Source organism: Arvicola amphibius, chromosome 8 (assembly GCF_903992535.2).
Source record: "Arvicola amphibius chromosome 8, mArvAmp1.2, whole genome shotgun sequence".
Lineage (NCBI taxonomy): Eukaryota > Metazoa > Chordata > Mammalia > Rodentia > Cricetidae > Arvicola > Arvicola amphibius.
The window spans coordinates 87,634,338-87,646,473 of NC_052054.1; the positions used below are offsets into that span (position 1 = coordinate 87,634,338).

The 12,136-nt window shown below is 45.8% G+C and overlaps 1 protein-coding gene across 1 annotated transcript; it reads left to right on the plus strand.

The window, feature by feature from the left end:
• Window positions 1-8,132: 8,132 nt before the first annotated feature.
• Window positions 8,133-11,340, plus strand: Txndc2 (thioredoxin domain containing 2). Its single transcript, XM_042055616.1, has 3 exons — window positions 8,133-8,304; window positions 9,525-9,689; window positions 9,971-11,340. Exons 1-3 carry the CDS (start codon window positions 8,133-8,135, stop codon window positions 11,338-11,340), a joined length of 1,707 nt encoding a protein of 568 aa, XP_041911550.1.
• The last annotated feature ends 796 nt before the right edge of the window (window positions 11,341-12,136 follow it).

Sequence of the window (12,136 nt, forward strand, 5' to 3'; positions counted from 1 at the left end):
GGAGAACCCATTGTTCAAAAACCCAGGTCTTTGGAAAGACACGGCTCACTCAGACAATACACACCCCTCTGCAAGTAAAATGCAGTTCTAACTCCACAACCCTTGTCCCAGCCTCTATCTCTGGCTGTGACCCCTGGCCCTGCCCCCTCCACACTGGTTTGCTTTCCTCTCCATTGTAAAGCCCATCCCTTGAGACTGGAAACCAGTTTACAGCAGCTCAGAGAGACTGGAAAGGAACAGTGGTGATGGCTAAGCTGCACACACACAGGAAATTTCTGAGGACCAAAGCTTAATTCTCCATTTTATTTTTTTCTCTGCTGGATATTCTTTTTCTGCCTTACATTTTTCCTATATCCCTTTTATACCATCTAAGACAAAGATTTCTATGCAAGAAAAGACTACATCATAACCACAAGTTAAATATTTTCCAAAAACAAATTAAAGTCTTTACATAAGAAGAAATCATATTAAGATCATAAGTTATGGCTGGACAATGATGGGGCATGTTTTTAATCCTAACACTTGGGAGGCAGAGGCAGGCGGATCTCTTGTGAGTTTGAGGCCAGCCTGACCTACAGAGTGATTTCCAGGATAGCCAGAGCTGTTACACAAAGAAATCCTGTCTTGAAAGAAAAAAAAAAAATAAAAACAAAACAAAGAAAACCACATTGCATGTTTTTCCAAGAAGCCCACAATTGTTCAAATATTTTTGTATTAATTTTCCCACCATAACATCTTCACCCCAAAGCAAAGACTCTTTTATTCCTTATTGACAAAGTTTTAAACAAGCTAAGTCCATCTCAGTGAGTTCCTTTTGTACCGGCAGGCAGCCGTTTCCAGTGTCAAGTGTGATACAATTTCTAGTCTTAATTCTACTCTAACAAAACTTTAAACAAGTGCTCAGCTAACCACCTATTTTTATTTACACACAATACGGTCATTTAATTTCTTTTTACAACTTTGTTTTCTCAAGGTGCATACCAGGGCCTGTGATTAATTCTGTAAGTTACGTGACCAAGGAGGCAGGCCTAACCCTGGATGTGGGGACGTAATTGTTTTCTTTGATCATTAGCCTGTTTGCCCACAGGCAGAGCTCATGGGTCTCTTAATCATGAAACGTCTGTGTTCTTATTGTTTAATCCTCTGCAAATCTCACACCGAACAAAGGGGAAGGTAACTTTTAGCCTATATTTGCCCTTTTCGTATCTCTTATTGGAATGATTGGCAGACTAACCTAAATCACGTGCCTAGTCATTTTCAGTAACTGTCCTAACCACGTGTATCTTTTAGTCCGACTCGGAAAGTCCAGTTAAATCATAGATCTAACTAATCATCATTGCTCTTATAAAAATCACCTTTGTTACAATCTGCAAGTAAATTGCCCAGTGAAGAGTGATATTTTCTCAAGAAACAATCACACTATACCAGACACAGTGGGGATCCCTTCATAGTAACCACACCAGGCCAGATACAGCAGGAACACAACAGCAGCAAGTGAGAGGGTGCAGCCCAAGCAAGGGGCCTTCTGCAGGCACTCCTCCCGGGGTTTTGCCACTCCAGGATGCACCCAGACTAGCTTTGCTATCCCCTGGGCCACGTTCCCTAAGCTCCACTGCTGTCTGCAGCTCCCCTGCCATGCCCACGGCAATCCCTATCTTTCCCAGCTTCTCTCCACCCTTCTAATCATTATAGATTTGATAGCAGGTTAGCATCTAAGTTAAGTCCAAATGGTGCTATCAAAGATAGTGATATTGTACACTTAACGCAATGAGTCTAGCCCTAAAATGATAGTTTTATTCTCCCCCCTATTCTGAAGTTAATTACCTTGAAGGGTCAAAAGAAAAAAGAGAGGAAGTCACAGTACGTGGGCATTTTGAGCCTATTGTACAGTTGTCACTGCCCGTCTGTGGTAAGGCACCCTTTGCCAGAGACTAGAGCCACCAAGACTCGTCTTCACACCCCACCCCCACCCCCAAGCAGCTTCTTTTTGGGCAGGAGAGGAAAGACAGGTCACATGTTTCCCATTTCTTCCAGTGTGGTTGGATGGGAGGGCTGAAGGACTGAGAACCATGTCCTGGTCGGTGACATCTTAAACTTTTTTGATTTAGACATTTGCTTTCCAGTGTTCTGTTTCTGCCCCGTCTGTGAACGCTTTGTGAAAGTCTTGTGGGAAGAGTTCCCTTCATCTCTCTCCTTTTCTTTTTTGTACATTTATTTTTATTTTGTGTGCAGTGGTATTTTGCCTACATATATGCCTGTGTGAAGGTGTCAGATCCCCTGGAACTGGAATTACAGACAGGTGTGAGCTGTCATGTGGGTGCTGGGAATTGAACCTGGGTCCTCTGGGAGAGCAGGCAGTGCTCTTAACCACTGAGCCATCTCTCCAGTACCCCATCTCTCCTTTACTTTATTCATCATTTGTATTAGTCAGGATTCTCTGAGTAATATATAAATATAATATATAAAAATATAATATATGAAAATATATATTTATTAGAATGGCTTACGGGCTATAGTCTTACAATGGCTGTCTCCAGATGAAAAGGCCAAGGATTCTGTGGTTGTTTAATCCATGAAGCTAGGTGTCTCAGCTGGTCTTCAGTCTAAGCTGGAGTCCCAGTGTAGATTCTAATAGCAGTGGAGTAATGCCTCCACAGCAGAACAGGCGAAGAGGCCATCAAGAGTAAGCACAAGCAGACAAAAAGTAAAGTGCTTCCTTCTGTGTCCTCTTATTTGGGCTGCCACCCGGAAAGTGTGGCCCAGATTTAGGGCTGGGCTTCTTACCTCAAATGATCAAATTAGAAAATCCCTCATAGGTGTGGCCAGAAGTTTAGGTTTTAGTCCCCTCCATACCCGTAGTCAAGTTGACAGTCATGATTAGCTATCACAAAGGTCAAGGTGAAGCTGGTGACTTCTAGATAGGAAACTATAGTTACAGTTAGCTTTAGAAGTAGAGATTGGTGAATGCTGGCATTAGCTTGCCTTCTCCTTCTAATTCAGCCCGAAGCCCAGCCTGTAGGAAGGTGAGCATGCCTGGAATAGACCTTAGCGCCACTGACTCCATGATGGGAATACCATTTGGGTCATAAAACTCAAATGTAGACAGTATTACCTGCCAAAGTGAGAACAAAGTCCTAATCCTTCAAAGTCCACCATTCTGGGAAAGTCTCTAATGTACTAATTATGCCTGTGGCTTCTTTAGCTCTGCTTTCGGCTGACTGTTCTTGTTGACGGAAGTCTGTCAACCCAGGACATGGCTTTTGTGCTTAAGCTCACCCTGAGAAAGATGCGGGCTTGTACTGGGATCCTGAACAGCCATGTAATTAGCCCAATTAGCTGGGCTGGCTAATTAAGACTTTCTATTGGCTTAAACCCCTGCCTCAGTAGTCTTCTCGGGTGAACTCCCCAGAACACTTCCCATCTAAATGACGCTAATCTAGATAAGCCCTCACACACGTACGAACAGTCTTGTCTCCTAGGCCATTCCAGATCCTGCCGTGTTGACCATAAGTCCTGATGGTCATAAACACCTTGTAAGCAGAGGGCACGAACATCTGCAAAGGTGAGTTCGTGTCAAAGGGAAGCAGGAGCCACTTGAAAATTTTCTCGAACGATAACGCTGAGACAAGCTGCACAGTGAAATAAATAACACAGTACCAGATTACAAAACAGAGTGTAAATCGAACATCAATGAATCAACTCTGTTATAAACAAATGACTGGATAAAGAGGTAGAGAACAAACCCCCAAAGAGAAGAATTCTAAGCGATTTATAATAGGATATTCCTCTTGAGTATGGCTCTGAGTAGTGACCTCCCTCCCTCCCTCCTTCCTCTCCTCCCTTCTTTCCTTCTTTCCTTCTCTCCTTCCCTGCTTTCCTGTGTAATAAGGTAAGGGAGAGAAAGAAAGTAACCATTCAACAGAGATACTGAACAATAACCCCTCAGCCATGTGCTCAAGTTCAAAAGCATTAGAGATCAGTCTTGTTGGCAGTGTGCTCTCTAGGTATATTTAATTTAAAATAAAAGGATGAAGACAGTCCTTTATCTCTGGTATTCCTCCCTAAGATCCTGGTCTGAACCTGAAAAATACATCAGACAAACCCCAACTGAAAAGTGACTTTCTAATTCTTTTCAAGCCAAGTCTTAAGGAGATTGGAAAGAAAAGCCCATAGTATAATGAATACTAGGTTCTCTGTGCAGGCACCCACGAGGAATACTGGAAGGGCAGGAGATGGTCAAGTGAGGGAAAGCGGCCAAGAAGCATAGAGGTTGGTTCCTGGGCCTCCTGCTGTGAAAAACCCCTGAGACACTTCTCAAGCAAAAAGGGTTATAAAACCCTCTTTTGAAAATTTTTGTTAGAGGAGCTCAGAGTTCAAAAGCTCACAGAGGCAACTACGGTAGTAGCTCATGCCTTCAATCCCAGCACTTGGGAGGCAGAGGCAGGTGGATCTCTGTGAGTTCAAGGCCAACCTGGTCTAAAGAGCAAGTTCCAGGTACACGAAGAAATCCTGTCTCTAAAAACAAAACAAAACAAACAGAAAAAGAAAAAAGAAAGAAAAGAAAAGAAAAAAAGCTCCCAAAGTACACAAGTTAGGTTCCCAGCCACCTCCATCATGAAGCTCACAAGCACCTATCTGCCCAGCTCCAGGGGATCAGAGATCCTCTTCTGGACTCTGTGGGCACCCCCCCCCCCACACACACACGCACATCCCCCAGCACCTAACTAAAAACAAAATCACTCTTAAGACAGAAAGAACGTTCTCATTAGATTCTATCTATAATCAGGCTAGCAAAATGGCTTAGTGAGTGAAGGAGCTCACTGCCAAGCCTGAGGCCCTGGGTTTGATCCCTGAAACCCACATGATGGAAGGAGCAAACTGGCTCTTGAAAGTCGTCCTCTGACTTCCACCAATAGGCTGTGGCACATGTGTGTTCACAGCACACACATAGTAATATTTAAAGGAAAGGATATCTATATGTATATAAACAAAGGCAGTATGAGCTGTAAAGTAATAGCAATAAGTTCTGAAGATGGGCATTGAGAAATTTGTGTCTGAAATAGTCCCCACCAGGCTCATGTTTAAAAGTCTGGTCCCCAGTTGATGGCAGACGTTGGCAAAATATGGAACTTTGGGAGGTGAGGTCAGGCTGCTACAGTGGGGTGTGTGGTTATGGCCCAGTTCTGTTCTCTGCTCACATGAAAAAGCCTCTGCTGTGAGCTCCCTCTGCCACTCAGCTCCCGTGCCTTTCCTGCCACGATGACTGAACACTCTCTGGAACTGTGAGCCGACATCCACCTCGACCCCAAGGCTCTTCCTGACGGGCGTTTTGTCAGAGCAGTGGGAAACACAACCAATACAGACAAATGGGTCGGTTTTATTTTCTTCCCACATATCAGCTTTCTAGTTCTCGTGCCAGGAATCTGTACTGTTTTGCAAATCAAACACAATTTATGCCAGTGTAGCGTTTGTGAGACCAGTCCACAGAACTCTTTTTGTAGAAGCAGAAGTGAATTCCCAGTGCTAATCCAGGCTTCCTTCTAGTGAGCTGCTCAACGCGGCAGGGTCATGGCCCTTTGCAGTTGGGGCTCTAGGTGCATCTTAGATTCTTGCAGTGATGAACCTGCTTGAGAAGGAGGCCACGCTTCACACCTGGCTCTGCCGGTTCCCACAGGAGCCCAGTAGGAAGGAATGTAGGGGCAGAAGCCAGTATTTACCTCTAACACTGAGCTGAGAAGAGGTCTGGAGGCTCACTCTGGAATTGCATCTCTAGCAGAAAGTTCTTGAAGCCAGCCTTGGTGGTGGTCGTGGTGTCCTCCTACCTCCCTGCCCTCCTGGAGCCTTGGAGGCTGCAGCCCCATGGGCAGGTCTGGTCTGCAGTACTGAGCACTGTTTGGAGACCAGGTGAGATCTTTTCCAGGTCTAAACCATCTTTTGCCTAAACTAACTGGTCGTTTGTTTCCTCAGACACACCCTGACTCACATAAGGGTTCCCGACGCGACAGGGAGACAGGCCTGTGCTGAGGGAAAGCTTACGTTATGACGAGCGGAATGGAAATTCTTCTGGGCTAGCAATAGTTCGAGTGTCTTGAAATCCATGAACTGCATAAGCAAGAGAGAAACAACCAGCACAGCTCTGCCAAGCACACGACCAAGATCTCGAAGACAGCAGCAGCAGGCACGTACAGACTTCCTATCTCTCGCTAAGATAGGCGGGTGCAATGCAGCTTCAAATGTTTTCTAAAATGGATCCAATTTTCCGTCTGGACCTTGCCTCAGTGGGATGAAGTGGGGGCTTGGGAGGAGCAGGCTTGTTGAATTAAACGTGCCTGTTAGTAGAATATCCGCACTCTGGGCTCTCTTCACTGGAGCATCAGCCCTGTGTTTCAAGTCCCTCTCCTTTCCATGACTGTGCAGACCTTTTGTGGATCCACTGTGCCAGGCACCCCGACCTCTTGCTGGTCTCCCATGTGAAGTGGCTCTTCCTGGCCCTGGGCTGCCATGCACAGGCAGTCCCTCACTGTAGCGGGAGACACTGTCTTCCTGATACAGTGATTCTTGCCTCCTTCGACCACAACTCCTCTCACAGCAGCGTGGCCTCTTTGCTGTCTCTAGGTCCCCATGGTCCACCGCTCTAACGGTTCCCAGTCCCACTCAGGTGTGTGCAGGACTGCCAGATCCTTGGCGTCTCCTCGACACGCTAGAGGGGCAAGAGCCTGCCCTACTGTCTTGGGCATGCGCTCACTCTCTGTTGGTGACCCACGTTGTGATGGCATAAGTACTGTGTAGGCTGTGGAATCCACGTGGATGTGGCTCTTTCTGCCCCCATCCCCGATAGAGCATGAGAGCATTATTTTCAGCTTTCCTCTGATCAGATGTAACTGACACCTATGCTGATGCTTCAAGCTGGAGGGGGGAGGCTGGGATACACATCTATCGTCTGTCTTCCACACTTAGAGCATGGAAGGGGAGATGATCTCACTTCTTCCTCTCCACTAGGAAGGCTACATCCTAATATCATAATCCACTCCCTGTGGCCGTGTAGAGCCCACACCCAAGGAATGAAGTTTATATCACAATGAGCAAGGCTCAAGAATATCCCTTTCTAAGACAGCAGCGGCCGTCTAAGTGCTGAGAATAAGTTAACTTTCTCCCCACCAGGCTCATGGATCGTCCGTCGTTGAAGAGGAAGCAGAAAGAATGAAAGAGGCAGGAGATGGGAGGAGCATCGGGCAATGCTGTCTTCTGGACATGACATGGCTGTTGCCCTGGCAAACTCACCGTGGTCGGTAGTGGTCACCTACACAAGATCGGTGTTCCAACAGACAGGTGCTAACTGGACTCAGTAGGCTGCAAAAGAGAAGACATGAAGTGAATAAGGAAATGTATTGAAAATGCCTGGGGAGATGGGGAAGTGGGATATGGGAGGTGGATATGATCAAGGCACATTGCTGAAATTGTCAAAGAGCAGGTAAAATATATCCCATTAGAAGGGATTTTATTGATGCCATCATTACTTTCTTCCTTCATAGAATATGTTTGAGAGATAATTAAACCACTACTAGTAGATGTTTCAAAGCTTCTACAGACAACACGGGCACCCACTGTTTAGACAACCTTCTTCTTAAGTTTGACTTCTTATACTGTGGTGAAGGAAACATGAAAATTTGTCATAAAAAAACCTGTCAAGAGTGCAAAACTCGAGCTCAGTGGTTAAGAGCACGGGGCGCTCTTCCAGAGGACCCAGGCTTGATTCTCAGTACCCAGATGGCAGCTCACAACTGTCTTGTAACTACCGTTTTAGGGGACTGGTGCCCGCTTCTCTTCTCTGTGGTCACCAGGCATGGAAATGGTGCACAGACATATATGCAGGCAAACCCCCCCCATATACACCAGATTAAATTTAGAACTTTTTCTTAAACGCAGAACTTCATTCTCACACACATTCTTGGAGACTAAATACGGAAAACAAGCAGATAACCTCAGAATTCTTCCTACAAGGTGTGTGTGTGTGTGTGTGTGTATGTGTGCGTGTGTGTGCATGTGTGTGCGTGCGTGCATATGTGTGTGTGTGTGTGTTGCTAAAGATGGAAGATGTCTCATGCATGCAAAGCTGAGCTCCACTCCCAGTTATGCATGGTGAGCTGCACATGGCTGCTGCAGCTGTGACTAGCCACAAGGAAGCTGCTCTTCGGGTGAAAAGTAGGAGGATGGTGGAATTTAGTAGGGCTCATGGGGACAGGAAGAGGCTGTCTGGCAGGAGATGCATATTTGCTATCACATGGTACTCCTCGGAGGAGATACGTAGGAGATAGTTACCGTGAGTACAGTAGTTTGTTCCTGAGTTGGAACCTTGGTTCCAGTGTAGGAAGGTTGAGAGGTGGTCTAGAGGTCTTTGTGGGTTCTTCCTTCAGGAGGGATTAAAGTGGTTCTCATGATCCTAAGTTAGTTCTTGTGAGGAGATTGCTAGCTAGTTTTATGTCAACTTGATAAAAGCTGGAGTCATCGCAGACTGGGAATCCCCAGTTGAGAAGCTGCCTGTATGAAATCGGGCTGTGGACAAGCAGGTAGGGCATTTTTTTAATCAGTAATTGATGTGGGAGGCCCCAGACTGTGTTGGGTGACCTTACCCCTGGGATAGTGGTCCTGGCTTCTATAAGAAAGAAGGTTGAGCAAGCCAGTAAGCATCACCCCTCCATGGCCTCTGCATCAGCTCCTGCCTTCAGGTTTCTGTCTGGTTTGAGTCCCTGCCTTGGCTCCCCTCAGTGGACTCTGACTCGGGATATGGAAGCCAAATAAGCCCTTCCCTCCTCGAGTTGCCTTTGGTCATGTCGTTTCTGATAACTGCAGTGGTTACCCTACCTAAGACAGAGAGCAAGCATAGTTCTCCACGCGTTGGCTTCCTGTGTTAACATGTGATCTTCTTGCTTGTGTTTTCCTCATCGTTGGGACCTCTCATCCACCTGCCAAGAAGCCTTCATTAGAGCCAAATGGATGCTGGTGCCATTCCCTTAACCCTCTGGAACCATGAGCTAAATAAACCTCATGTCTTTGTGAAGCCCATACCTTCCGTGGTTTTGTTATAGGATTAGAAAAAGCAGCTAACATAGTTAATAAAGTCATAAAGAGAAATCTGGTGCTAGAGAATCCTGGGGGGAAAATTATAAGAAAGTTGGGTTTATAAACTCCAGGTGTAGACAGACTATACGGCAAAGAGTAGAGTCCGGAATACTATTTGAGTGTAGGTTTTGAACCCTGATGTACCTTGGCCATATAACTTCTCTAAGGCTCAGTTCTGCCCCCTGTGCGGTGCTGATCACAATGGCTCTTACCTCAGTAGCTGGTTGCACTTGAGGAAATAATGCCTGTTTATGGACTTGCAGCCTCACCCAGCATGACAGCCAGCACCAGCACAGAGGCCACCATGACACTATCACATGCCACTGTTGGTGTACTGGCTGGGAACATCCGTTGTGGAGTGCTGCTTGAGTTTTAAGTTGTTAGCACATACATTTTGTTCTTAGTTTGGCTACAGAAGAAGAATCTAAGAAAGACTTCCCCCTCCCGCCCTTGCAAAAGAATGGACCAAGACAAGGAGTTGGACAAGAGCAGTGTTCAAGCAAGAACCCCTGGAGGGTCATCCGCGAAATTAGACAATCCAGGAAGAACGAGCGGGAATGACACCAATGGTAAGAAGGGAAGGAAGAGGGTTGCCTTAGGGGGTCTATGGTTTGGGGAGCAGGAGGCTGGGTTAAACCGAGAAAGGAAAGTAGACGGTAAAGCAAGGAGTGCACAGAAGAGACCCATGTAACCCCCACTGATGCCTGGCTCTCTGATGAATGAAGTTACTCAGATTTGCGTATTAGTCATCAGGTTCATTCACGATCTCTAAGAATAAGTCTCCCTTGGTATAGATAGTCAGTCTTTTCTTTCTTCTACTGCATTTCTACTTTATTTATTTTTTGTTTAGAAAATCCATTACAGGTTCTATCCCAAAATGAGGCTCTTCTGGTCCCAGGGTTCTTGGACACAGCCCGGGCCAGAGAGAAGGCCATTGTTCCCAAGGTCAGCGACACACTCCATGTGTTCACAGAGGAGTCTGAGATCTCACAGCAGGTTAGTGATAACACCAAGTTCTCAGAAAGTGCCATCCATCCTAAACACGGAGTTAGCCCCAAGCCCTCAGCAAAAACCACCCATCTGAAAGAGGGCGACACCTCGAAGCCCTCAGCCAAAGCTAATAATCCAAAACAGAAAAATGTTTCTCAGACTTCAGGCCACCCCATGCAGACCAAGCAGAGCAACATGACTAAATCCTTGGCAAAAACCACCCATCCTAAACAGGGGACCACCCTCAAGCCTGAAGCAAGCAGCAGTCATCACAAGGAGGCCAATATACCCAAGTCATCAGAGGACAATGCCCAATCCAAGGAAGGTAACATCCCCAAGTCCTCACAGGACACCATCCTATCCAAAGATGCTAAAATCCACAAGTCCTTAAAAGACAGCATCTCACCCAAGGAGAGAGACATCCCCAAATCCTCACAGGACAAAATCCTGTTCAAGGAGAAAGACATCCCCAAATCCTCACAGGACAGCATTCTGTTCAAGGAGAGAGACATCCCCAAATCCTCACAGGACACCATCCCCTTCAAGGAGAGAGACATCTCCAAATCCTCACAGGATACCATCCTGTTTAAGGAGAGAGACATCCCCAAATCCTTACAGGACACTATCCTATCCAAAGATGTTAAAATCCACAAGCCTTTAAAAGACAGCATCTCACCCACGGAGAGAGACACCCCCAAATCCTTACAGGAAAGCATCCTGGTCAAGGCGAGTGACACCCTCGGGTCCTCACAGGACACTGTCCAGTTTAAGGAGAGAGAAATCACCAAGTCCCCAGAAGACACCATCACATCCCAGGAAGTCTTCATTAACAAGTCCTTAGAAGACACAGCGATACCCGATGAAAGCAACATCTCATACTCGGAAACGCAAATAGAGCTTCCGGAGGAAGACATGGTGAGAATGATCATTGGCAAGGAGGAGTTTGAGGGGGTTCTTAAAGAGGCCGGGGAGAAGCTGGTGGCAGTGGACTTCTCAGCCTCTTGGTGTGGGCCTTGCCGAGCCATCAGGCCGTATTTCCATTCCCTGTCTTTGAAACATGAGGATGTGGTGTTCCTGGAAGTAGATGCCGATGACTGCGTAGAACTGGTACAAGACCGTGATGTCTTCATCCTCCCAACTTTCCAGTTTTACAAAAAAGAAGAAAAGGTGGCTGAATTTTCTGGCGCCCTCAGGGAAAAACTGGAAGCAAACATTGAAGAATTAAAGTAATCAGATATCCTGAGCGCATCACAAATGAGTTAATAGCTGATTTCTTTTTAACTTGCAAAGAACGATCAGATAAGACAAATGTGTTCTCCCAAAAGGCTCTGCTTGAATGTCAGAAACATGGAGGCCACCTTTTTGATTGGAAAGAATCAAAGCAAGGAGTGGCCATGTTTGTGGGGTTTTTTGTTTGTTTGTTTTGTTTTTTGTTTTGTTTGTTTTGTTTTGTTTTGGTAAAAAGGGTGAAATTAGAGATTCCTTGGGTGGAATCAGAAATTCCTGCTATCTTACTTTGCAATCTTTTTTTTTAAATTCATATTTGAAAGTCTTGCTCTTTGGGTATTTGCTGCAACCCTGGAAATGCAATAGAATTACACACCTGAAGTGCAGTGGAAAGTTCTTGTCCCATGTATTTTCTGGTGCTCACATGTCTTTATGGATTTTGATAAGAAACTTCTGGAAACACAGGGTTGGAGTGAGTCACGTCTTTGCTATTCTTTTGTATTAGGAAGGCTACAGAGATCCACACACCAAGGCTGTTTCCGGTTTGTAGAGATCATTTTCCTAATCTTTGTTCACAAAATTCAAGAACTCTAAACCAGGCTCTTGAGAGGCTTAAGCCTGAGCAATCACTGATGCCATTATGACATCACTGCTTTGGTGGAAAAGGACTTGCATTGTCTCCTGGTAACTGGGTTCCTGATTCCTGTTTTCAGGTGTCACAAAGACCAAAGACCCAGGTCTGGACTGGGTGGTAACGTGGTTCAGAGCTCTTGTTATCTTTTAAGCAGTCTGTGAGGGT